Raw genomic sequence first — 27,249 nt, 5'->3', positions numbered from 1 at the left:
ACAGCCTAATTCAAATTGTCAGCTCTATTTTATTAGGATACACCCAGAGATGGAGTTACCACTTAGTCAAAAATGAAAGATTGCTTAAAACTATTAAGTGTGAACTTTTACTTTCCCAAGCTGAAGTTTACTGTTATGTTGATCTTTTGTCTTTGTTTAAAGCATTGTCAAATACAACACAGTGCATGCTGACAGACTAGGACACCTGTTTAATGGGGCTGACTTGCAGGACTTGAGTTTATGTGGGCTAATAACTTGCTTTTATAGCAGAATGATCAATTGCCTATGTGCTTGGGAAGTGGGCCATCTGTGTTTAAACGTTATTCAGTTCTGCACTGTCAACACAGCTGTCACTCTCCCATTTCCTCATACAGTTCGGGAAAGTTTTGCATTATGTTGTGATTGATTGCAGTCCTGATATTATGGCAACATTTATTAGAGCAGAATTTTGTACCACAGGTGCCTGAAACTTTCTGTTAAAACATCGATATTCTAATGAACCAACACCATATAAACAGAATAGCTTTTACTGAATAAACTTATAACTCTTAAAATTTGAACAGATAAAACTACACCAGAGCTTTGGTTTAATAAACAAAACAAACAAAAAGACTCTGTACTATAGGACCAGCAGGGTCACAAGTCTTGAGTTCTTTTCAAGTGGTGAAAGAGGGACTGAGATGGGTATCCCAGGGAGTAAGCTGTTTACAGGAAGCACCCCTGTACTTCGAAGAACTAATACCTGTCAATCTATTTTAGGTATTTGTAAGACTTGATTTCAGCAAGGAGCTGCGTGGGTGTGAGATTGCACCTGGGTGGGTCTGATTGCAAGATCAGGCCTTGGTCTGAGAATACAAAATGCTGAATTGTATTTCTCTGCTTAAAGAGAACCAATCTGTTCCCTGCTCTTTTATTCTCTTTCCTTAGTGTATGAGTAATAGAAGAATAGAGACAAAATCCGTGTCTGTCAAATTTAGAACAAATAAAAGGAAACACTTCATACAGTAACAGGAAATAAGTAATCAGTCTGTGGAATTCACTTCTGTAGGACAGTGGTCTCCAAAGTGGGGTGCGCAAGACGATCGATTGGGGGGCGCAGCAGGAGGAGCACCGTCGGAGGGGGGGGGGGAAAGGGGGCGGCCCTGAGTCCTCCGGCCCGTGGAGGAGCAGGGGCAGCAGTGCAGCCACCAGCTGGAAGGAAGCGGCACTTTCCTCTTCAAAGCCGGCCGGAGAGAAGCGGCGCTTTGAAGGGGAAAGTGCAGCTTCTCTCCGGCCGCTGGCTGCGCGGCTGCCCCTGCTCCTCCGGAGTCCTCCGGTCAGTGCTCGCAGGGCTGCATTCCGAAAGGGGCTTTAGAGCTGCAGGCCGGGGCCCTGAAGCCCCTGAGTTCTGGGTGGCCCTGCCTGCCGGGAGGGGGGGAGGGGCAGCTCCCAGAATCGTGGCTTCCAGAATCGTGGCCATGGGGGTGGTGCTGCGCTGCGCAGAGCCCCCTGCACCAAACAGGAGCTGCCCCAGGTAAGTGCTCTGCACCTCCTGCCTGCCCCAGCCCTGAGCCTCCTCCCGCACCCCCACCCTGAGCGCCCGCTGTATCACAAAGTGTTAAACCAAGGTTTTCAAAAATAATAAAGCATATTCAATCACATTGCTCTCACTAAAAATATGATTTTTTTTAGAGAGCAAAAGTTTTTTGTACCGTTAATAAATAAAATAATATTTTAAAAATAATTTTGTTTCATCTCTATCTCATCGTTTTTTAATTTCTATTTTTGTGTGTGTTTTATAATTTACACAATATATTAGTACAGTAGTACATGTATATAATTTATACATACATATATTGGGGGTGCATGCTCAAATTTTTACTGATAGGGGTGCGCGATCAAAAAAAGTTTGGAGACCACTGCTGTAGGAAATCACTGTCAAGATGTATAATAAGATGGATGGATAGTTTTGGCCATAGTTAACTCATGTATACATGCATGCTCAATGAAGAATAATGAAATATTTTGCTTCAGGGCATAATATATTCCTCTGCAGGGATCAGGAAGAAAATTTAGCCCTAAAGTACAGCTTTGCGGAATTGGCTAAGTGTGTTGGTGGGGAATTTTGCCTTTCTCTTAAGGGTCAACCATTTGTTATTGTCAGAAGTATATAAGAGTTGAATCTATGGTATGATCAGGAATGGCAAATTGCATTTCTATCTTTGGTATATTTTATTGGATTCTATGCATACTATACTACATATATTTTTACATTCCTTTTAGTTTCTTAATTTAAAGAGGAAAATAGACTATAGTTCTGATCTTTGTTTTTCTGATCATTAGCAGATTACCCAATCAGTACCCATTTTACTGTTTGGATTCTATTTTATATAAATTACAGAAGAAAGTATTGACCATTCATATATTTAATGGTCACACTTTAAAGCACAAAACAATCTAGTTTTATATTCTTTAGTATATGTTTCCATTTTCCCCATTCATGTTAAATAAAGACTAGTATTTAAAGGGTTATTGAAATTATTAACGCCTAGAGTCAGTTAAGTTTCAGTTTTCAGTGCTCTATGATGACAAAACAAGAGTAATTTGCCTTGGAGTGACAATTCTTGCTCTGCTCAAGGATAAGCCAAAAACTATTTCATCACAAAAGTCATTCAAGGTAATTAGTGCTTTGAGTTTCCTTGAATCCAATTTCAAGTGTAAAAATAAAACTACAGTGAATCTCAAGGTGAAGAACAGTTTATTCCTTGAAATGTTATCTTTGTGTGTTTCTCTCTTGATGTTCTCAACAAATGGATATTTTTATCATTGAGACCAAATACACTTTAAATAATTCCACAATTTTCATTTTAGAAAAACAGTGCTGTAAGAGAATCTTAGATACATATTTTAAGTTCCAGTGTGATTGTTTGCTTCCTTTCAGAATTTCCTACCTTGCATTAGTAACTTTGTTTAAAATTTCATTGCAAAGAACAACTTTATGGCATAGAACATGGCACTATCTTTGCACACACACCAGCCAAAAGTTGTTATACTAGTACAAAAATCCATATGTAGAACAAGCCTTTGTTTAGCAGATTACTTTTCCAGGTTAGCTGAAACATGGCAGTTATCCTTAAGTTTCTACCTACTTACCACTGACACTTTTTGATGTTGTTGTTTTGTAGTTTGCATTCATGTTTTGCCCTTTTTTTAAAATCTAATAGTCATTAATGCATTTAATTCCCTGCTTTACTCCCAGCCTTAAAAATCTGAGCATAATATAACAAAATTTGAAGGAAATGGAACCTTAAGGTTCCTGAGTCCTAAAAGCATTTATATCTTGTGCAAAAATGAATCTAAAAATAAGATAGGAGTCCTGTAGGCCTATGAACTAATATTCACAAGCACAACCACCAATACTTAACTGGAAATTCATGAACCATTGAAGTGGGAGCACAGGTGTCTCCCCTTTCTATTTCAGTTAATCAACCCTAAGCCTGAGGGAGTTTTCAAGTCAAGAGATAATGTTTGTTTTTATCAAGTTTTGTCACTGGAACTTAGCAAATTTGTCAGATATTTAGCAATGCACAATTACTAACAGTTCTATTTGCAACTCTGTGGAAAAATGAGGTTTCAAATGGAAATGCTGAAATACTTTGAACTATAGTGGCAGTAAAGGAGAAGGGTTACAATAGAGTCAAATGTTGAATGTTAATTTTAACCTTTGATTAGTAAATATTTAAAGAAAGGCCATGTTCTATGCCATAAAGTTGTTCTTTGCAATGAAATTTTAAACCAAGTTACTAATGCAAGGTAGGAAATTCTGAAAGGAAGCAAACAATCACACTGGAACTTAAAATATGTATCTAATATTCTCTTACAGCACTGTTTTTCTAAAATGAAAATTGTGGAATTATTTAAAGTGTATTTGGTCTCAATGATAAAAATATCCATTTGTTGAGAACATCAAGAGAGAAACACACAAAGATAACATTTCAAGGAATAAACTGTTCTTCACCTTGAGATTCACTGTAGTTTTATTTTTACACTTGAAATTGGATTCAAGGAAACTCAAAGCACTAAGATATACTGTCATAACCACACTTTTATACTGGTATAACTGTTGAAACTAGGGGAATTGTGCCACTTTAACTATATCTGTGCAGTTAAAACAGTACAACTTTTGCGTGTAGATGCAGCCTAATAAGCTGCCATGTAGTCTCTACATTTCCATTTCCCATTTTTGATAATTGGAAAGATGTGTTAAGATGTTTCCAATCTATTGTCAGGATATATTTAGCTGATGCATCAATTGATGAATACTATGGTTAGATGTTGATAGATATTTGGCTGCGTGTGTGTGTTCCCCCTGTGTGCTGCCCAAGCTCTGCTCAGACAGTTGGCCTGGCAGACCTCGAGCAAACTGCCCAATGACTGCAAGATTAATTAAGGGATGAAAGCACCTACCCAGGTTTGTTGACAAAGCATGGTACTAGTATGCTGCAGACTCTGCCAGCCTGCTAATACAGGGATGCCCGTAACAATGGACCAGCTCAGTGAACTGTGGGACTTTCCATTCCTCCCTAGGCTAGACAAAGACACTCCATCTGAGATAAATTTGTATACCCCGATACAAACAAGTTACGTACTGCTCCTTTGACAGAGTTATTTACTACCCCATGACATGGCTAGTTACTACCCATCACCTTGAACATATTGGTTTGATTAAAACATTTCATTACATACTGTTATCCTGATCTTATCTTTTAGGAGGGGTCAGTGTGTTCCTGTTATCCTTGGGGAATGTTTTTGTACCATCCTTGATATTAGGATGTTTCGGTACCACTTGATATCGGGATGTGTTTGCGTGAGTACATTGCCTACTACCTTCCCCTGCCTTTTCTCTTTTTATGGAGAGGATGTTTACCCATTATCTCGGAAAAGCATTATGCACAGACTGAAAATGACCCAGTGGGCTAAAAACTGCTTTTTGGCCATTTTGCTTTACCCATGATTTATTTCCTTCCTAAATGAAGTACTTTGTATGTGGTTTTTATTGAATTTAATCTTGTTGAATTCAGACCAATTTGTCAAGGTCATCTTGAATTCCAATACTGTCCTCCAAAGTGCTTGCAACCCCTCCCAGTTTGGTGTCATCTGCCGTTTTTATAAACATACTTTTTCCCCCATCCCAGAGAGTCAACCACTCTCAGACTTTTCTATTGCATAAAAGGGTGCTGGCAGGATCTCCCAGAGCAGTTGGTCTTGGAGTTAACATCCTACTGATATACATGGTGTAGCTCACGTCTCTGAGCTATTGTCTCAGACTGTCGCAGGCACACCGTGCAAAGGTTACGCTTGGTTCCTATATCCAGTTAGTTCCTGTTGCAATCATGAGGGCTAGAATCTTTTGTTTAAATGAAATCTAATAGATAATCACATGACTCCAAGAACTGAGACAAGACCCTCTTGTCTTTATTTTCATAGGCTCCAGAGTTCCCTGACTTCAGTGTCTGTACACTAAGTGCAGTCTCTGTCCCAGCCCTCTCGGCTCAGATTTGTTTCTCATCCTCAGGAGGGCAGCTGCCAGGTGTGCTGCTGATGAAGGGAACCTGGAATTGTTTGCCCTCTTCCACACTACAGTGGGAACCTGTCCTTCCCTTCTTTCCAGCCAGGTTGGTGCAGCAGAGCTCAGCCTGTTGCCTATAATCTCTGGAACCAAATAATTTGATTCAGAAATGCCCTCATGGGAGTTGTAGTTCAGGTATCTCATGCTCCCATTCTGCTCTACAGGCTGGGCATATGATACACTACAGCCTTTCCTCTGGTAAGGGCACATGTGCATCATGGGATACAAAGTCTGTTTGGGTAGCCTGGCCCATACAGGAGAAAAGGGATATGAAGCACAGTGGTGGCATGTCCAAACTGAAATATTTTATGTTGGGAAAAATCAAAATTTTCTACAGAAAGCAAACACTTCACAAAAAACACAGTTTTGACAATTTTTTTGTTGTTGTCAAAACAGTATTGATGGAAAATTTCTGACCAGCCCTACTGTAGATTTTTTTTTTTTTTTTTTAAATCTAGGAGAAACTGACAAGGGGTGTGTGTGTGGTGGTTTTTTCTTCTTCCTGCATTGATTTCCTTTTGCACCTTAGCCTCTATATGGAGAGACATATAGAAAGAAGTGTCATCTTCATCTATGTCTCTAGAAAGGCCAGCTTGCAAGATATAGAAATTTCTTCCCACCACTCTGAGGTGCATGGAGAGCTCCCCCTTATTTTTTTTATTTACCCTCCAAGGCAACACATTCTACATGGCCTTTTGGTAAGTGCTTCCTTAGGCCTGGTCTACGCTGGGCGGGGAAGATCGGCCTAAGATACGTTGACTTCAGCTATGCTATTCTTGGAGCTGAAATTGTGTATCTTAGGTCGACTTACCTCGCGTCCTCATGGCGCAGGATTGACTGCCGCCACTCCCCCATCGACTCCGCTTTTGCCTCTTGCTGCAGTGGAGTACAGGAGTTGACGGCAGAGTGATCGGGGATCGGTTTATTGTGTCTACGCTAGATGTGATAAATTGATCCCTGATAGATTGATCACTACCTGCTGATCCAGCGGGTAGTGTAGATGTATCCATGGACTCACCATATTTGCTTCCACACCCATCACGCAGTCTTTGGAAGCGTACTTACTGTCCTCCCATTCCACTGGTACTACCTTGCTTTGGCTCAGTGCTCTTGGCATCTATGAACAGTGGATCCCCAGTTAAGTGGGTTGGTGGTGCACAGATAGATGAGAAAACTGCTTTAGCCAAAACTTGGAGCCTGCTAAGGTTATATGTAGTCTCCTAGAAACATGATATGCTTTTGTTTTTATTTGCAACCATTTCTGTTTCTATTATCTCAGCTTAGTATCACTTAAATCTCTGTTCTTTAGTAATACTTATTCTTGTTTTATTATAAATTCATCTCAGTGCTGTTATATTTAAGTGAGATGTACAGGCTGGTGTATATTCTGTCCCTTTGGAGACAGCAGATCTGTATTTCTGTGGGCATCCAGTGACAGGCTGGATGCTGCAGGGAGATCCTTCTGGAGTGTTTGGAACTGAAGTACACCAAAGGTTATCCTGCAAGGCAAAGTTAGGAGGGGCAGAGTCCTAAAGAGTTTGTTTGGTTGGCTAACAGACTGGGATGGCAGGGAGCTGCCACACATTATGGCATCCGCATACCCCTCCTTTGCTAAGGCAGGAGGGTGATAGGGTGGCTTTCGGTTCTGGATGCCGAGAAAGCATCACAGGTATACCGGAGACCTAGTGCCATACACCTTCAATTGAAGTTAATGGAAGATGTGTGGTTCATTCCCTTTTTACTGATTTCAAAATCTCAACCAACTTTCTTTCCTCAAAGAGCTAGAATGTTAGACATGCCAAGTAAGGATAACCAACCAAAAAGAGGGTTGACTGGAGGCAAGATGTGAAGAAAAACCAGGGTTGCAATAATCTCATCCAGTTTATGTTTTAGACATATGGATCTCTTTATTCTTTTGCTAAGAGTATGCCTGCATTGTCTGGGCCTCAATCGCAAACCATGAGAGCAAACCTGTGCAAAGTCTCACTGAATTCAGAGATGTTCCATGCAAGTGCAATGTTCTGCTTGCACAGATCCAGTTGCAGGATCAGGGCATTGTACTGTATATTTGTAAACTAACTTGGTCATCATAGGAGATTGGGGGGGAGGGTGGCTTTTTGACCTCATAACAGTGTTGTATAAACATCTGCATTGCCTCATATACTGTAGGTTTTGTAAAGTGAACAACTTAGACACGATTCAATACTGGATGAGATATTAACTAGTTGATAGCTTTCTCCATAAGCTGTATTGTGCGAATTTCCCAGAAACTAAGATGTTTTGGGATCAAAGCTTTTATTATGACTCTGTCTCCACCTTGTGCGTTTTTGGCTTTTTTTAATTTGTTACATCAATGTAAATCAAATTCAACATGGTTTCTATTCTTAGTTACTGTGCAGCTTTTTTGTTGCAGAAGAATGGTGTGATCCCAATGCATCTTTGGACTGCTGCATTCTAAATGGTTGGGAAGCTCTTAAGGGTGTGTATGTGTGCAACTTTATTTTATTCTATTTCTATCCAAACTAAAAATAGGAAACCATTAAATTATGAAGATGTGTACTCGGAGGTCTCTGAAAAGAGAAAGTGACATGAATTTAGGGAGAAACACTCACAAAATAAAAATGTAGCTGCAATAGGAAGAATTTATATTGAAATATACAGAACATACTGCCAAGCAGATACCAACAGCTAAACCTGGTCAGTGACATTAACATTTGATAACGTGTATATATAGTAATTTTAAGAAGTAGCTGATAATTAAAATTGCTTTGGCGTGTGCATGTATTTACTTTCCAGTTATACGCTATACAGGGATATCTGTGATGACACTTGATCATTCTAAACGGGCTGTCATTTGAAGGCTATTTGAATGCAAGAAATTTCTAATAACACTTGGATCCTAGTTGTCACCTACATAACTAAATTTACCACTGCAATGTCAGTGCATTTAAGATTATTTCTAGCTTCCCAATGAGAACAGTTCATCTGGACATGAGACTGGTTTTCACTCACGTAGCCCATGAGAAACTGAGACTTTGCTACTTATCTTGTTTCTCTTTCTGTTCCTCAGCCTGTTCACTCCCCTCAGCACTAAAAACTTTGAATCGGGAGAACCTGGATGGTAAGAGAAGCCTGCTTTCAGTAAGAAAGAGGATGGTGGAAATTACTTAAAAACTCTAAGGCCACTAAGATCACAGTTTTATGGTAGAGCATTTGGCCATCCATTGGTTACTTAGAGTGTAAGGGGTTTGGGGGAGGGGGACCATCTTTGTGTATGGTGTTTGTACAGCGCCTAGCAAAATGGGGTCCTGGTCTATGGCTAGTGCTCCTAGGCATTCCTGAAATGCTGCTGCTACTACAACAAATAATTATTAATTTGGTGCACACTTTTTTTCCTGCAGGGCCAAAGACTGATACAGCATATTGGGTTTCAGAGCACCCAGACTTCAACTTTCTACTACGACATTTCAGTCTTATGCCTGGTCTATACTACAGAATTAGGTCGACGCAAGGCAGCTTATGTCAACCTAGCAGGGCTTCCCAGAGGATTCAGGGGGCCTGGGGTCTTCGGCGGCGGGGTCCTTCTGCTCTGGATCTTTGGGGCACTTTGCCAAAGACATGGAGCGGAAGAAGTGGCGGCGGGTCCTTCACTGTGGGTGTGTTCGGCGGCACTGAAGGACCCGCTGCTGAAGTGCTGCTGAAAACTCTCAGGGGGGCCCCTGAACGTCAGGGCCCCTGTGGGGCCTGGGGCAAATTGCCCCACTTGCCCCCCCCCCCCCAATCTGGGCGGCCCTGAAACCTATCTGTGGAAGTGTCTTTGCTTAAATTTAGCTCCTGCTGACATAAGTGCCTCTCTATGCCAATTTAGTTACACCACCTCCTTCAGTGCTGTAAACTCATGGTCGATGTAGTTAGGTCAATGCAGCATCAGTGTAGATGCTGCGTTGCTTATGTCACCTGTTATTGTCATTCAAGAGCCATCCCACAATGCTCCATCCTGACAATACAATCGATACAAGTCCTCCTGGTGAGGATGCACCCTGCTGACACAAGAAGCCAAGTGTGTGCACACACAAGTGAGTTAACTGCAGTGGCTGTATGCCAACATAAGTTAGGTCAACATAATTTTGTAGTGTAGACTTATTAGGGAGGTGTAGGGGTTAATTCTCTGACCTTCCTTAGACAAGATAGGCTTCCACTATGTATGCCCTTGCTACAGAGAGGAAATTAGGTAAATTCCAGCTGGGGAATTTTTTTTTTCCCCAAGCACCTAGATTTGGGGGAACTTTTTCTTATTGTATGTTGCAGGAAGCAGGGGTTGACATCCTTTAGGAAAAAGAGGAGTAATCTAGTTTGGAGAAACCACTATCCTCCGGAGAGCACTCTCACTCCAGAAAAAGCCATATAAAGCAGGGTTCTGCCATAAGCAGCTGGTGGTGCCAGAGCTGCAGTGGTGCAGCTGCAGCATTTTAAGTGTAAACACTCACTACAGCGATGGGAGGGGTTCTCCCATTGCTGTAGTTAATCTACCTCTCTGAGATGCAGTGCCTAGTTTGATGGAAGATTTTTCATTGACCTAGAACTGTCTACATGGGGGGTTTAGGTTGGCATAGCTACATCTCTCAGGTGTGGACGTAGCTCTGCTGATATAAGTTCACAGTGTAGACCATCCCTTAGTTATGTCTAAAGCTCTTATCACAAGATATTCTTTCCTTGCAGGCTTGCGTGGGGAGAAGAGAGTTCTTAAAGACAGTGCTTTTGCAAATGGACTCATCCTGTCTTATAGCTCTAAAATGAGTCTCTTAGCTAGGGAGATCTAAAAGAGGTAACCTCCCCTTCTCACAAAAAAGGCAATTGTGGGGGGAGGAAGTAATGACAAGATGGGAGGAATGAGATGGCCAACAACAAGGGAAACTCCCTCCTCTTCTCAGTCCCTAACTCTGATGCTTGTCATGGGAAGGCATTCTGTTGCTAATAAGCTGCCAGTTTGGCCTAGCCATTTTAATAACAGCTTTGTTAATATCTGAAATTACTCACTCAAGCAGCTCCAGATAGAGATTTCATGATATTGCTTAACTTTGAGAAGTCACTGTGTGTGTTTATGCATGCATGCATGCACATTTTTTTTTTTTTTTAAATTAGTACACAGATACACTGTCACATTCTTATTTCAGGTACATACATATACGCTGTGTGGCAAGTATATGTGCTAAATACTGGTATATATGCATATGCACTTCAGAACTTGCTACAATGTTCATGATATGCAGCAGAGCAAGATAGTATAAATTGTCTTGTGACCCCAAAACTGAAATTTTCAGCTTGTGCCTGCACTTAGGTTATAAATAGGCTTTTATATAAGTTCTGTTATGAGAACTCCTATTACTGATTGCTTTAAGACCTTGAGTTTGTGAGCAGCTGCAAGCACTTGATAATGACACAGAAATGCTATCAAATGTTGAGAAAACATTCTTACAAACTTCCAACCCTCTTCCCCATTACTATGAGTTATTGATATATTAAGGGGAAAAGAAAACATGAAATACAATGGTTTTGTTATGACTGAGTTGGCAGAGCTTTGGAGTTAATGTTCTTTGATTTAACTTGAGGATATCAATTAGTACATGAATAGCAAAGAGTTGAAAAATACACAGATTTCCAGGAATTGCTTGTAACGAGGAGTTTAACAATCTACAGAACAGGTGGGGGGAATGGCCAGAGGAGCGGGAGAACCCTGTATTATGCTATCTAATGTGACTTCTCTCTCAATTTTTGTAGTCAAGAACCTAGAAGAAAGTAATCTTCAGCTGTCTCCATTGTGTATCTAAACTTAGGAACAGTTGATATGCAAGGTGGGGACTAATATCCCCACAGCAGCTGTGCAGATGAATAGTCTAATAAGGCCACAGAACATTCCAGCATTGATTTTATTTTTATTTATAGGTTTTTTTCTGTGTTCATCACCATAATATCTGAACGTTTCATAGATATTAATTTAGCCTTTCATATAGGGAAGTATTCTCCCTATTTTACAGTTTGAGCAAGACACTGAATCTTTCTCAGTTCCCCAGCCAGAGGCAGAACCAGAATTTTCCAGGTTACCTCCCACTCTCCTCCCACACCCTGGTCATTGCCTCAGGATCTCTTTCCTCTCATAACCTCAGGGATTCCCCAGAGACTCTCCGATCTCCTGCCCTGTCCCAGTGAACCTTGCTGGGAAGCACTGCTCAGGAGCCAGTACTCCCCTGCCAGGACTGAGGAATCTAGTTCCACCTGCTGAGAATCCAGCACACAAGTGGGGCCCTTTCCTGACCCTGATGCTGCTAGATATGCAGCTTTGCTTGCCAAACTGGGCATATGTAGGGGTGGCTCATAAAATAGATTTGGGGAGGCTCTAGCCCTAGTCACTTGCTGCCTATGGCAGGGTTCACAGAAGCGGGGACCTGGGTCTGGGGCATCCTGGTAAGTGGACCAGGCCTGGGTAAGAGAAACCTGCTGGGACTGGCCAGGACTACTACTTTCACCACACCACCTGCTCTGTGGCCAATTGGGAGGGGCTGCCCCCCATAGTGCCCCTGTTCCTAGCTCATACGCATAATCTGTAGCAAAAATGGAGGTAAAACCCAAATCTCCTGAGGCCCTGTTAGTGCATTAACCAGATGACCATACCTGTAGACTTTGGCATGAAAGCGTTTCTTGGTTGTATTTACTATCTGAATGTCTCTTTGGTCTCTTCTGAAAACTGTTTGTCCCCACTGAAACAATGTTTTTAAAACCTATTTTAATATTTAATACCTATTTTAATATTAAATTAAATGTAGTTGCAAGTTGTGTTTTTGTGTAGAGCTAAAAACAGAGACTGACAGTTCCGTTTCACAGCAACGTTCAAGGTATCAAATTTGTTCTTGTTCCATGCTGGAATGTCAACAAAACCTTTTGAACATTTTGCAGAAATACATTTGTATTGAAATGTTTTTTTGAATCAAAACCTGAGCTTTTCAGTTCAGGAAGGTCTTTTTGGGTCCAGGGTGCTCTCTGGTCCCTTCTGATGAGAACTGACTCTCTCACTTTGTACCCTGGTGCTTAGAGCATTGGCATGGAATGTGGGAGATCCAGTTTCAAGTCCCTGCTCTGCCAGAGAGTGATCTGGGATGAAAAACTCTGCTCTAAGTCACACAGACTCTGACCTTCTTTCCCAATGAAACTGATATATCTTTGCAAAATATTTTGGTGACTTTTCATTTAGTCAAAGATGTTCTGACCAACTTTAGTTTTGTTTGCCTTATTAACTGGAGATAAACTATACGAAGCTGATGATATTCAGCCATCTTCAGAACATGGTGCATTTGGGCAGGGGTCTGAAGATAAGTAGACCACTAACCAGTGTGCCATCTACCACATTTTTTTGTTGATGGGTGAATAATTTGTGGTACTTTTGGGAAATTTTGTGGCTACTAAGTTCCATTAGAATGAATTAGAACATTATACCACTGTAATGTTCACCTCTAAAATTCAATTAAGGAACAAGAATGAAAAGATGTGATTTTTGTTTTTTAATAAATAGAACATAGACTGCATCCTTTAAATTACTCTTTAGAATAGACAGGCATAGGGATAAAATAGGTACACAGCATTGAAAATTAAATGTTACCTGCTTTACTTCAAGCCCATGTTATCTGACAGGAGTTCTATAACTCACTTTACTCATTTTAACTAGGGCTGGCAAGCGATTAAAAAAGTTAATCACGTGATTAAACAACAATAGAATAGCATTTATTTTAAATATTTTTGAATGTTTACTACATTTTCAAATATATTAATTTCAATTACAACACAGAATACAAAGTGTACAGTGCTCACTTTATATTTTTATTACAAGTATTTGCACTGTAAAAAACAAATTGTATTTTTCAATTCACCTCATACAAGTACTGTAGTGCAATCTCTTTACCATGAAAGTTGAACTTACAAATATAGAATTATGTATAAAAGAACCTGCATTCAAAAACAAAACAATGTAAAACTTTCGAGCCTACAAGTCCCCTCAGTCCTACTTCTTGGTCAGCCAGTCACTTAGACAAACAAGGTTGGTTACAATTTGCAGGAGATAATGCTGCCTGCTTCTTGTTTATGTCACCCGAAAGTGAGGAGAGGCATTTGCAAGACACTGTTGTAGCTGGCATTGCAAGATATTTGTGCCAGATGCACTAAAGATTCATATGTCCCTTCATGCTTCAACCACCATTCCAGAGGACATGCTTCCATGCTGATGATGGGTTCTGCTCAATAACGATCCAAAGCTCTGCAGACTGACGCATGTTCATTTTCATCATCTGAGTCAGATGCCACCAGCAGAAGGTAGATTTTCTTTTTTGGTGGTTTGGGTTCTGTAGTTTCCAAATCAGAGTGTTGCTCTTTTAAGACTTCTAAAGACATGCTCCACACCTCATCCCTCTCTGATTTTGGATGGCACTTTGGATTCTTAAACCTTAGGTCGAGTGCTGTAGCTATCTTTAGAAATCTCATATCAGTACCTTCTTTGTGTTTTGTCAAGTCTGCTGTGAAAGTGTTCTTAAAATGAGCATTTGCTGGGTCATCATCTGAGACTGCTATAACATGAAATATATGCAGAATGCAGGTAAAACAGAGTGGGAGACGTACAATTCTCCTGCCAAGGAGTACAGTCACAAATTTAATTGACTCATTATTTTTTTTTAACGAGCATCATCATCATGGAAGCATGTCCTCTGGAATGGTGGCTGAAGCATGAAGGGGCATATGAATCTTTAGCACATCTGGCACATAAATATCTTGCAATGCCAGCTACAACATCGCCTTGCAAGCGCCTGTTCTCACTTTCGGGTGATGTAAATAAGAAGCAGGCAGCAGTATCTCCCATCAATGTAAACAAACTTGTGTGTCTTAGTGATTGGCAGAATAAGAAGTAGGACTTGTAGGTTCTAAAGTTTTACACTGTTTTTGTTTTTTTTGAGTGCAGTTATGTAAGCAGAAATAAAAAATCTGCATTTGTAAATTACACTTTCACGATAAAGAGATTGCACTTCAGTACTTGTATGAGGTGAATTGAAAAATATTTATCATTTTTACAGTGCAAATATTTGTTAAAAACCCCCCAATAATATAAAGTGAGCACTGTGCCCTTTGTATTCTGTGGTGTAACTGAAATCAATATTGAAAAGGTAGAAAAACATCCAAAAACATTTAGTAAATTTCAATTGGTATTCTATTGTGATAAGTGCAATTAATCACAATTAATTTTTTGAGTTAATCACGTGAGTTAACTGTGATTAATTGACAGCCCTAATTTTAACACATGAAGCAGGGGGCTAACAGGTGGAGGATTTGTACATGTGAATGGTGACCTTTGAAGTCCTGTAATACATTTGAGCATATTAAAGGACAAGGTGACAAAAGCTGAAGTAATGCATGGACTCTCTATGGCAACAATGGATATTAGTTTGAAGACTAAAATGTGCATGGTAATTATGCCATATAAGTGAAGAAAAATACTTGATACAATGTGATAGATTTATCAGCTGAGACAAACTAACTTTTTGTCTTCATCTTCTGGGGTGCTTTGAATTAGAGATGCGCCTGAGTCCTGAACAGCTTGACAAGTAGAAGCTATTCAGCTTCTTTAGCCAGAGTGAGGAGTTGGTGGTATATCTACAAATACAGTAGATGGGGGATTGACAGGGTCTTACTGGGGAGAGGAAATGAGTCATTAGGACTAGGCTTCTGATAAAGATAGAAACTGAGGTGTGGGGAAAGGGAAACAAACAGTAGTAGACTCTTTATATCCATCTAACGTGTGTGTAGTCAACAAGCCCATCTCGGGTCCCTGGTGTCTGCTTCCAATACTCCTCCAGCCCCACCACTAAAACTGACTGGGGAATTTTTCCATTAAACCTTTTTTTGATGAAAACTAAACTTTTTGTGGGAATGGGTTGGTTTTAACACAACTTTAATCAGGAAGTTGTCTCAGGTCCACGATGGATTTTCTGGGCAGAGAGAGAGAGAGAACCTCTCTTGACCCACAGTACCCTGGTGGTTTTGGCACTCACCTGGGATGTGTGAGACCTGGGTTCAAGTCCCTGTTCCAAATCAGGCAGAGCAGAGATTTGAAGCTGTATCTCCCGTCTTCAAGGTGAGTGCACTAACACCAGGCTATTGTGGGGTGTCTTTTTTTTTTTTTTTTTTGCAATATTTTTTGAAAGGTCTCAGGTTCATCCCAATGTGTAATGGGAAAATTTTCTGAAATCTTAAAAATCTTTGCAGGATAGGAAAACCAGTTCCTGCCTACCTCTAAGCCACACCTAAAGAAACTGGCAGCATTTTACCCAAGTCCCAGAACCACTTCTCACTATTTCTGTCTGGGGGGGAAAAAAGGTGCCTTGGAGTGAGGCTGGGGATGAAATCTATTCCTGGTGCTCTGTGGGCTGAGAAGAAGGGGGACACATGTGCCCTGCCTTGCCTGCAGAGTGGAGCAGGGAAGTAGCTGTTCCTTCACATCTGCATGCCTGAAAACAAAATGATTATAGCCAGGAGTCCTGGATTTTGTGTAGTGTTAACCTTAAGAATTTATTTAAACCTTGAGCTTTGCCAGAAGGTTATAAGATGTGTGAGTTCCATGTCAGTGGTTTTTGAAACCACTGTGAACTGCATGCTAGTGGAACATATTACTTAGTGAGGCCTCAAATGAGTGACTCATGGTAATTATTCCGGGCGAAAGTTATTCCTGCTTAGCTTCTGAGGCCTTGAATATGATTCTACTCAGGATGACATTTGTATCCTCACTCTGTTTCATGTACCCTCTGCTAGGTAATTATGTGACAGGACTCCATGTTTCTAAAACTAAACTGACTCTTTATTAAGAGAACTATTCCCAGTGGTGCTGCATCTGCATCTAGCATTCCATTCACATGTATGTAGAGAGGCTGCTCTGATATCTTTGCCCAAACTCTACTCTCTTGCAGCCTGTGCTCCTTCTGTCAAGTTCCATGCATATTACTACTTACTCCCATTGGGAAAATAAATATTGAAACTTGACAGACGTTTGTCTCTTAGCACAGCCTGCAGAGCTTGTAAACTCATTTTAGAACAACTGTTCTTGGAATAGAAAAGTGAACCAGCATGTGTCTAGGCCTTGTTTGTCAGTCTGTCTCTCTGGCAGCATGCAAGTGCCAATTTCCATCTCCCCAACTCCATTAGCTATTTACTGGGTCAGTCATGATAACATGATGCAAGGAGATGGGGGGTAGGGGGGCAATGGATCGGGGTCACTCTCAATTCATAGAATCATAGAATATCAGGGTTGGAAGGGACCTCAGGAGGTCATCTAGTCCAACCCCCTGCTCAAAGCAGGACCAATCCCCAACTAAATCATCCCAGCCAGGGCTTTGTCAAGCCTGACCTTAAAAACTTCTTAAGGAAGGAGATTCCACCACCTCCCTAGGTAATGCATTCCAGTGTTTCACCACCCTCCTAGTGAAAAAGTTTTTCCTAATATCCAACCTAAATCTCCCCCACTGCAACTTGAGACCATTACTCCTTGTTCTGTCATCTGCTACCACTGAGAACAGTCTAGAGCCATCCTCTTTGGAACCCCCTTTCAGGTAGTTGAAAGCAGCTATCAAATCCCCCCTCATTCTTCTTTTCCACAGACTAAACAATCCCAGTTCCCTCAGCCTCTCCTCACAAGTCACGTGTTCCAGTCCCCTTAATCATTTTTGTTGCCCTCCGCTGGACTCTTTCCAATTTGTCCACATCCTTCTTGTAGTGTGGGGCCCAAAACTGGACAGAGTACTCCAGATGAGGCCTCACCAATATCGAATAGAGGGGAACGATCACGTCCCTCGATCTGCTGGCAACGCCCCTACTTATACATCCCAAAATGCCATTGGCCTTCTTGGCAACAAGGGCACACTGTTGACTCATATCCAGCTTCTCGTCCACTGTAACCCCCAGGTCCTTTTCTGCAGAACTGCTGCCGAGCTCTTTGGTCCCTAGTCTGTAGCGGTGCATGGGATTCTTCCATCCTAAGTGCAGGACTCTGCACCTTTCCTTGTTGAACCTCATCAGATTTCTTTTGGCCCAATCCTATAATTTGTCTAGGGCCCTCTGTATCGTATCCCTACCCTCCAGTATATCTACCTCTCCTCCCAGTTTAGTGTCACTGCAAACTTGCTGAGGGTGCAATCCACACCATCCTCCAGATCATTAAGGAAGATATTGAACAAAACCAGCCCGAGGACCGACCCTTGGGGCACTCCACTTGATACCGGCTGCCAACTAGACATGGAGCCATTGATCACTACCCGTTGAGCCCGACAATCTAGCCAGCTTTCTATCCACCTTATAGTCCATTCATCCAGCCCATACTTCTTTAACTTGCTGACAAGAATACTGTGGGAGACCGTGTCAAAAGCTTTGCTAAAGTCAAGGAATAACACGTCCGCTGCTTTCCCCTCATCCACAGAGCCAGTTATCTCATCATAGAAGGCAATTAGATTAGTCAAGCATGACTTGCCCTTGGTGAATCCATGCTGACTGTTTCTGATCACTTTCCTTTAAGTGCTTCAGAACTGATTCCTTGAGGACCTGCTCCATGATTTTTCCAGGGACTGAGGTGAGGCTGACTGGCCTGTAGTTCCTTCCCTTTTTTAAGATGGGCACTACATTAGCCTTTTTCCAGTCGTCCGGGACCTCCCCCGATCGCCATGAGTTTTCAAAGATAATGGCCAATGGCGCTGCAATCACATCTGCCAACTCCTTTAGCACTCGTGGATGCAGCGCATACGGCCCCATGGACTTGTGCTCGTCCAGCATTTCTAAATAGTCCTAAACAACTTCTTTCTCCACAGAGGGCTGGTCACTCCTCCTCATGCTGTGCTGCCCAGTGCAGTAGTCTGGGATCTGACCTTGTTCATGAAGACAGAAGCAAAAAAAGCATTGAGTACATTAGCTTTTTCCACATCCTCTGTCACTAGGTTGCCTCCCTCATTCAGTAAGGGGCCCACACTTTCCTTGACTTTCTTCTTGTTGCTAACATACCCGAAGAAACCCTTCTTGTTACTCTTAACATCTCTTGCTAGCTGCAACTCCAGGTGTGATTTGGCCTTCCTGATTTCACTCCTGCATGCCCGAGCAATATTTTTATACTCCTCCCTGGTCATTTGTCCAATCTTCCACTTCTTGTAAGCTTCTTTTTTGTGTTTTAAGATAAGCAAGGATTTCACTGTTGCCATATTTACTATTCTTTCTACACATCGGGATGGTTTGTCCCTGTAACCTCAATAAGGATTCTTTAAAATACAGCCAGCTCTCCTGGACTCCTTTCCCCCTCATGTTATTCTCCCAGGGGATCCTGCCCTTCAGCTCCCTGAGGGAGTCAAAGTCTGCTTTTCTGAAGTCCAGGGTCCGTATTTTGCTGCTCTTCTTTCTTCCTTGTGTCAGGATCCTGAACTCGACCATCTCATAGTCACTGCCTCCCAGGTTCCCATCCACTTTTGCTTCCCCTACTAATTCTTCCTGGTTTGTGAGCAGTAATTCCTGTCAGTATCCAGCGCAAGCTGGGGAAGCTAATGCTACAGCCAGCTGACCAAATTTGGTGATGAATCTACTCGTAATATGCTCACATCCCACCTGAGGGAAGAAGTAGAGGGGTTTCAAAATGTACACAGTACACCTGTTTCTTTGCCTCCTCTTGGTCCTGGTTGCAGTACCAGCAGCTGGCTGTCAACTGAGCACCACCAATTGACTAATCTGGGTTCAGTTTTCAGCACAGGGCTCAGAATCTCAAGGCTATCATGCTTTGCCCTTAACTTGCCTGAAATGGATGATGATATACATGGCCTGCACACGATATAGGCTGGAGAGGTCGATGTGGTGGTATCCTCCAACTGAAGAGCGTGCTGTTGGAATTCTATACTGTACCATGCTAGTTTTAAGAAGTGCAAGTTAAGTAGGTGGAAGATGGATGTGGAGGAATAGAGGTACATAGTTGATGATGATTATTTAACCTTAATTGTAAACTTCCTAGGTATCTAGAATTCAAGTTTAAATATTTGGATATATATACTGTGAATGTTGTTTTATGGCGTAACATTTTAATGCAGCTGTCTCTACGTGGGAATTAATAAATATTTACTCCAGCCCTACTTCAAGCATATCTGAAATCACATTCCGTGTTCAGTTTGGAAATAAGACCTTGTTCCATTTTATGCAAGGATCCAAATTGCACTTTAAAGTCTGAAATTTTTTGTCTTGTGTGCTTCAGTTTTACTTATAAAGAAAATACTTTTTCAGAAAAATGCAACTCTACCGTATAACGAGTTTCCTCAGTAACCTTGATCGTATAACTCTGATTCTTCCGGTAAAGAGAGAAATCCAGAAGGATGACTGTCCGATCTATTCAGTGGCTCTGGTAAAGAAATGCAGATGGTATGACTAACAGACTTAACTGAGTATATCCTGGTCTTTTATGGTCATCTAATACTAATGTATTAGGTTAAAATAATAGTTCTGTAGCATCTTTCATGTAAAGGTCTCAAAGCTCTTTTGACAAACACTAATGAACCTAGCTTCTCAATGGTGGTATCCTTATTCTAAAGAAGTAGAAACTGAGGCACAAAGATTGTGACTCGTCCAAGTTCACATGCTGTATTTGTGGCAGCAACAGAACTCGGCTCTCATTACTCCTGGGCCCGGGCCTTCAGAAGTCCAGCCTTCCACCACTAGAAGTGTATCCCTACTGCGTGTGCTATTGATAAAACAGTTGATTGTAGCTGCTGATTTTCATGAGCTTTCCACAGGTTTTAGATATTTTCCTGCTCCCTCTCCCCCTTAGTTACTTTTTTTTTATATAAAGAGAGTGATGACAAATGTAGTTAGCTTTTCTAGAATTTATTATCCAATATGACATACATTTAAGTGTAGTTACTCTCAAAAGTACTATGGGAAAAACTGGCACCTTCTTACTCAGCTGATCTACTCCCTGTATGTATGCAGAGTAATATCTGCTATTTTAGTGATTTAAACTAGTTCAAAGTGGTACAAACATAGAGTGGGCTGGATTCTATTTTTTGTGCATCATCAACATGGACGTTTACTAAGTTGCTGCTCTAGAGCCAGATCAGTAATAACTTCAACCCACAGAAGGCAAAGGAGTTGAACACATGTACGAAATATATTAGTTAGCCTGAAAAAAATCTCTTTTTGAAGTTGATGAATGAGATAAGCAGACCTCAACTTAACTTTGCAGAGCTGGCAGTTGAAAGTTCGTCCTGTTCATCCCTTTCCTTTAGGAGCCATAGTAAGAATGGGATTGACTGAATTGCTTTCAATATGCTCGCAACGCTTGCAGCTCTGCACTATAAGATAATGACTATAATCAAATCTCATGCTTCAGGGCTTCAGCTGGTCACTTGTAAGGATCAGGAAGGTTTTTTTTTCTCAAATGCAGTTGTCCAGATGTTGTCTGGATTTTTTTTGCCTTCCTCTGAAACATCAGAGATGGAGTACCATATGGGGTGGACCAATGCTCTGAGGTGGTGCAGAGAATCTTCTTTCTAGATGAAATAGCTAAAGGTAAATAGTTAATGGCATGGGGGAGGTGGAAATTGGCACTTGCATGCTGCCAGACACACATGGAAACGGTCAAACAAGGCCTAGACAAATACTGGTCCCCTTTTCCTTTCCAGGAAAACCACTGTCAGGTCTATTCCACCATCTTCTTGAAATATTATTTTGCCTGAGTATTTCCTGTATTTTATTTATATTCCATGCACACAGCTTGTAACTGAAAGTAGCCTAAACTAATTTCCCTTGAGATAGCTCACATGTTCAGGGTCATACTAACTGCCATATTTGGCATCAGGAAGGAATTTCCCCCCAGGTCAGATTGGTTGGGACCTTGGGGGTTTCTCACACCCCCCCCCCCCCTACAAAATGGAGCATGCTTTGGCTGCTGGGATCATCTGGACATATTTTACCTAATCAGTTCTCTGCCACTGCAGGGACCTCAGGCATTAGTGGCACCTTAGTCTCTGCTGTTTTCTGCCTGTGGCACACAGTTAGTCTCCCAAGGACCAAAATGCTTTGGTGTCACTAAAATATTTTGGGTTTAATATAGGTGGAAACTAATGGCCCGTGATATACCGGCGGTTTAATGATCTCTTCTGGCTTTATCTCTATGCAAGTTTAAAAGATGTCTTTTCTAAACTGTGTGCTGATTTGATTTGGAAATAATTAAGAAATGGAAGTATCCCACAGTACCATTTTAGAGTGACTTTTGAAAACAGACATGTACAATGTGGGTAGGTATGGTTTTAAAAACATCATCATCTGAAGTATGGCTTCCTGTTAAACTCAAACATTTGGTAAAACCTTGGAAAGTAAGAAAATACCTGGTGTGGTCAATATGTCTGCTTGGAGCAGAAAAAACACAAATAGTCTCACTGGGGAAAATAATCCTCTGCCTCATCTTGTAGACAAACAGGAAAATATTATTCATACAATGAAAAGCATTGAAATTCTTGGCAGCAGATAAGGAACTTCAAGACCCGAGGGTAAGAACCAAAATCAGTTTAATATTTTTATTCTCTTTGCAGTAAAATGGTTGGTGCAATATATTGGGATTACTATTGTTTTTTAAACCTCACTTTTTCTAGAAGATTTTAAAAAAATCATCATGGGATCTTAAAGCCCTAATGCTGCAAACTTGTGCATGTGTAACTGTATTCCTGAGAGTAAAGTGTGAAGCCCCAATCCTGCAAACACCGTTTGTGTCTCAAGTTTTACTGCAAATTTTCTAAAGTCACATTCTGGGGTAAAAGGTGAAAAAAATATATAATCAAACACTTGACATTTATTGTAGCCAATCTGAGAATGGTGGTAGTAGAAGGAGATGCTCATTCCAGATGCTATAGAATGGAGATTAAAATTTGACCTTCAAGAGTAACCGCATCCTAGAAAATTTCCAGCACATAGATATAATGAATTCTTTACCTAAATCTCGAGATAAGCAGAGTATAAAGTATGAGTACTGTGTCTAATATTTGGGAGATTACATAGTTACCATGAGTTTGGTTTTTCTGTAGCCCGAGTGTGAAATGAACCAAAGTGAACACCGAGCATCTTTCATTGAGCTAACAAAGATTGTTGGCACATTTTAATTGGTTTCATGACTTTACTAAATGATTCAAGTTAACTCGACAAGGATCAAATTCCAGCCTCCAGTCTAGATCCCTTTATGACTTTGCATCAGTTTACAGCAGCTATTCATAATGTCATAATCAAGGCCAATAGATTTTGAAACTGCAGGAAAATGTTTGCCTGTACTTCCTATTATCTGACAATATTTTGTCATTCTTTAATAGGTATGGGTAACAGCATCAACATACTACAGGTTAAATTGTTGTGGTTTTTTTTTAAATCTGCATATTGCTCTGTGCAAAAGAGCATTAAGGCTCTAATTCAGGGCCGAATTCTGCAGAGTACTTAAGAATGTGATTAAGCCCTATTGACTTCAGGGCTCACCAAGGTGATCAAGCACATGCCTAACTTTAAAATCATGAATGGGCACTTTGAATTTCTGAGCTCTAATTGTGCCCTATCAGTACCAGTGGCATGTTTAGATTACATATTTTTGCTATTTAAAAGACTCTTGTACTGAGTGTTTAATTATAGATGATAGTATTGTTTCTCTTTAACACATCAGCATTTAATTCTTTAAATCACTGACTAATGTGGCTTGTAATCAGTTTTTCCCTCCCCACCACATTCTGAGCATAAATGGCTATCTTCATCTTCCAGTTATTCTTCTCCCCGCCCCCCGCACCATTACAAGGATAAGGTGGTTTTGGCATGGATTAATATAGTATTTGCCAAGTCAGCTCTGAACATTTCAAGGATATGTACAGTACTCAGACATGCACTAAATAATTTACTCAGTGCGGTTTTTTTTAAAAAGACTGCAATAGCTGTGTATCTTGCACATCATTGTTTGAAATGTTATGAACTTTTGACTTGAACTGTTGTAGATTGTTTACCTTGTTAATCTAGTGTGGGTAACATATTTTAGAACCTACATACTTGATCAAAAGAGGCTTGTGTTTAAAACATATTTTAATCTCATAGTTCTAACCATATCTACTGCATAATCTGCTTTAATTTAAGTCCTTTTAAGAACAGCATGTTTTAAATGTAATCTAAATATGCCTACTTTTTACAATTTAAAAGTATAATGATGTTCTATCTAAACAAAAAAAGGCACAATTCTCTCTCGCCGACCAGCAAAGAAGGCATACAATTGCTCTGTTTTTTTGAGGATGGGGGGATGGAGGTGTAGGGGACAGGTTCCTGTGTGATTTAAATACTTGTTAATCTGGTTCTTTAAATATCATTCATAAACAAAAGTATCAGAACATATTTACAAGGACAAAGGAGGAGTTTGCAAGCCCTGTGATTGGTTGGTTGCTAGTTAGTCCTGTCCCAGAGTCCTCCTTAATTGGCTTTGGGTAGGGTTGGATTCACATAAGCAGGGTGACATTTATTGCATTCTTTCTTGTTTCTTTGCACTGACTCTAAGGTATTGGGTTCTGAGAACTGAGGCTCCAAGGAATATTGCCAGGGACTTACTTTCTTTCATGTATGACCTGAACGGAGGCTGTTAGTCTAATTCTGTGAAGAGCAGACATGAACTTGTATGCAAGAAGGGTAACTTTGCCAGCGATTACTCCAATAGTTCTTCAAAAAAGGGTAGGGCATTTATATAAGTTTGTAATATTCACTGTAGTGTCTGTGCGGGATAAGTGGTTGCACAGTTTAAACAAACAATGCTTTAAATACATATAATGTAGCCATATATAAGCATATATGATTTTTAAAAATCCTATAATATCTTAAGAAAATAGTGATATGTCTTTATTTCATTGAGTTGATTTAATGCTTATTAGACTACTTGTCACACATACCTTTTTCTCTATCCTAATTTTTGTGGTTATAGTACTGTACCTTTATGGAGAAAATTGTATGTATAGAATATCTTAGTTGGGCCGAAAATATCATAATTCTATTTTTTAATAAAATATGCACTTTTTATAGGGGCTTTTAAGGGCTTGATCCAAATCCCACTGAAGTTTGGATCAGCGTCTATGTTCCTATACTCTCTTACAGACTCTTTTGGCTAAGTTTCAGTTTAAAAGTTGAATGTGAGCATTAACGTTTTAAAAATAGTTTCTAACAGATTTTTTAAACTAAACTTATTTGTTCCAGTTCTTAAGGATTTAACTTTTAAAAATGTACATATGATACAGAATCATACAATTTTGATATTACACCTTGTGAATAAGAACCAGAGTTAGAAACTAGCCAGTCTACGTAGTGTAGATGTATAGACACTTAAAAACAACAAGGTGAGGGAGGGAGATGTTCTTCTTTTCTAATACAGTGATATTAATTTATATTAAATGCAGGCATCTCTATTTTAAAAAAAACTCATATGATTTAAAATAAATTTGCAAAGGTAGGTTTCATTGCCATGTGTTAGCTTTATTTTCTCAAAGTAAATGAAATCCTGGTAAACAGGGTCTTTTGTTACTCAGTTACTAAGATGGAATTTCAGTGAAACATCATTGTAGTTTTAAGAGGCTTTCAAGGCCATCTCTACAGAAATAAGACATAGTGTATGTTTGTTATGACTTGTTTGGCCCATGGTGTCTACATCATTTGATCACACAGCTTTTGTATCTCTTCTTACTCAAAAAACAGTTTTGACTCAAGTGTTCTATCAAAAAAAGAACATTAGGAGAATGGTAAGATTACCCAGTTGAGCATTCAAAATTCAGGAAATGCAGTTAAGGTTTTATGTATAATACAAATACAGTTAAGGTTTTACATATAACTTACTTTTTCTGTCTTATGCAATATGAATTATGATACTGTCCTAATTAGATAATTGCATACTATATCTAGAGTATAATATTCCACCCCCAACCTTAGATATGCATATAGCATCTTGTAAATGTCTGTGTCCTTGTCTCCATACATTTTTTTGTCCTAATAGTCCAATATAGCTTAACTGACTTGCCAGAGAAGAAAATCATCTAAAATGTTTGAATGTTAAGTTAATCAATACCCTCGTATTATGCATTTTATTTTCAACAATCCTTTCATGTATTTTAGGAAACGAGGCAGTTAGCTTCAAGATAATTCAGTTGTAAACTTAGGTGGTCTACATGAGCCACAATCTTTCATTATTGCTCTTTTTGTTTGTTGGGCATTTGTTTTAATGCACTTTGTCTAGAATAGACAGAGTAATACACAATATTACCCACTACACTTTGTGCTGTACGCACAGACATAGGTAAAGGTGTACCTGTAACTTTGGAGTTCCCTGGTTTTTGAATACTTCACTGGCAGCCTTAAAGTTTTTGTCAGAATTTTCTGTGTGAACTAATGAAGGAAAAAGTAATTCCACATTTGGGAGTTTATTTTTGTTTTGTTAGATACCACCAGTGCCCAATCCTCTAAAACTTTATAAGGTATGCCTGAAAGACCCCATTCTTCCACGAACCTTAGCAAGTATTTAAGTGTTCTTTACGTACTTTACAGATAGTGAATGGGACAAGTGTGCCTGTATAGCTCTTGCCCAAGCACTGCACAACTTCACTAAGTCTTTCAACATGCAGCGAAGTTAGATATGCATGCTTAGTACAGCCTTCCTTATCTGCACATTTTATAAGCTTAGTGAGAAAACTGCAAAATGTACTGTGTGCACCCAGAGTCCAATATTCAATGGATATCTGATCCAAACAAGTTTTACACTGGAATATTCAAAGGCGCGTGTCCTCGATCAGGGCTAATTCAATGCCAAATTCAAACTTCGTGCTGCAGCTTGTGTTCTTTGTATCTGTGCATGTGGCATACCTTCTGTAAGGATCTTCCTACCGACCCCGAAGGATGACTTAGCCACTTCTGTAGCACCATCTTCCCCTGTGTTTTCCCCAGGAATTGAAATTAGGGGGACTGTTTGAATATATGCGGGGTGGGAAAGGGTTGAGACTGTGAGGGCGAAGGTGGGCTGTATAGCCCCATAGTAAAAACGGAAAAATGTTTCACGACCATTTTATTAGATTTAACTCATGTTTTTAAAATAATCACAGAAATTAAAGTTGGCTACGCAAGCCTACTATGAAGTACTACACCTACATCCTTCCTGGTTTCTTGTAATTTTGCACAACTCTTTGGTGTCTTCTTGTGTGTCCATTACTTCCAGTCCTTCATGATATGATCATGCAGAAGGCGACTTCTTTCAGAACACACAATTCTATTCAATGAGGAAAAAGAATGCTCAACTGTAGCTGTTGTGATTGGGAGTAGCAAGAGATGAATTCCTACTTCTTTCATCCTGGGGTAGCGGGGTGCACACCCACTCGGGCCCAGAGGGGTTTTTAGATAGCCCTGGGAGAGGGCTGGGGCAGGGGAAGAGCTGGGCTGATTGGCAGAGCAGCCGCAACTGTGGGCCACGCCCCAAACAGACCCAGCGGGCCTTATAAAAGCCAGGGAAGCCAGGAGCAGAAGAGCTCTTGCTCTAGCTCTAGCTCTAGCTTTGAGAGGGA

At 40.4% G+C, this 27,249-nt stretch overlaps 1 protein-coding gene and 1 long non-coding RNA gene across 5 annotated transcripts in view; one reads left to right on the top strand and one right to left on the bottom strand.

Moving 5' to 3' along the window:
• The window catches only part of GRB14 (growth factor receptor bound protein 14), a 102,345-nt gene that overhangs the window by 6,427 nt on the left and 68,669 nt on the right, over window positions 1-27,249 (top strand). Inside the window, exon 1 of one of the 4 annotated variants that reach the window (XM_074967464.1) lies at window positions 24,303-24,388. The exons of the other annotated variants lie outside the window; for them this stretch is intronic. Within the exon in view, the coding sequence (XP_074823565.1) occupies window positions 24,326-24,388 (63 nt within the window). The 5' untranslated portion in view covers window positions 24,303-24,325. Of the gene's footprint in view, window positions 1-24,302; window positions 24,389-27,249 lie in introns of those variants that run through there. 4 annotated transcript variants of the gene reach the window in all.
• The window catches only part of LOC141995929 (uncharacterized), a 91,440-nt gene that overhangs the window by 36,993 nt on the left and 27,198 nt on the right, over window positions 1-27,249 (bottom strand). The gene's annotated exons all lie outside the window — the stretch shown is intronic.

Source organism: Natator depressus, chromosome 11 (assembly GCF_965152275.1).
Source record: "Natator depressus isolate rNatDep1 chromosome 11, rNatDep2.hap1, whole genome shotgun sequence".
NCBI classification, from domain to species: domain Eukaryota; kingdom Metazoa; phylum Chordata; order Testudines; family Cheloniidae; genus Natator; species Natator depressus.
The sequence above is the reverse complement of the archived record's forward strand: the minus strand, read 5'-3'. Positions and strand labels throughout refer to the sequence as shown.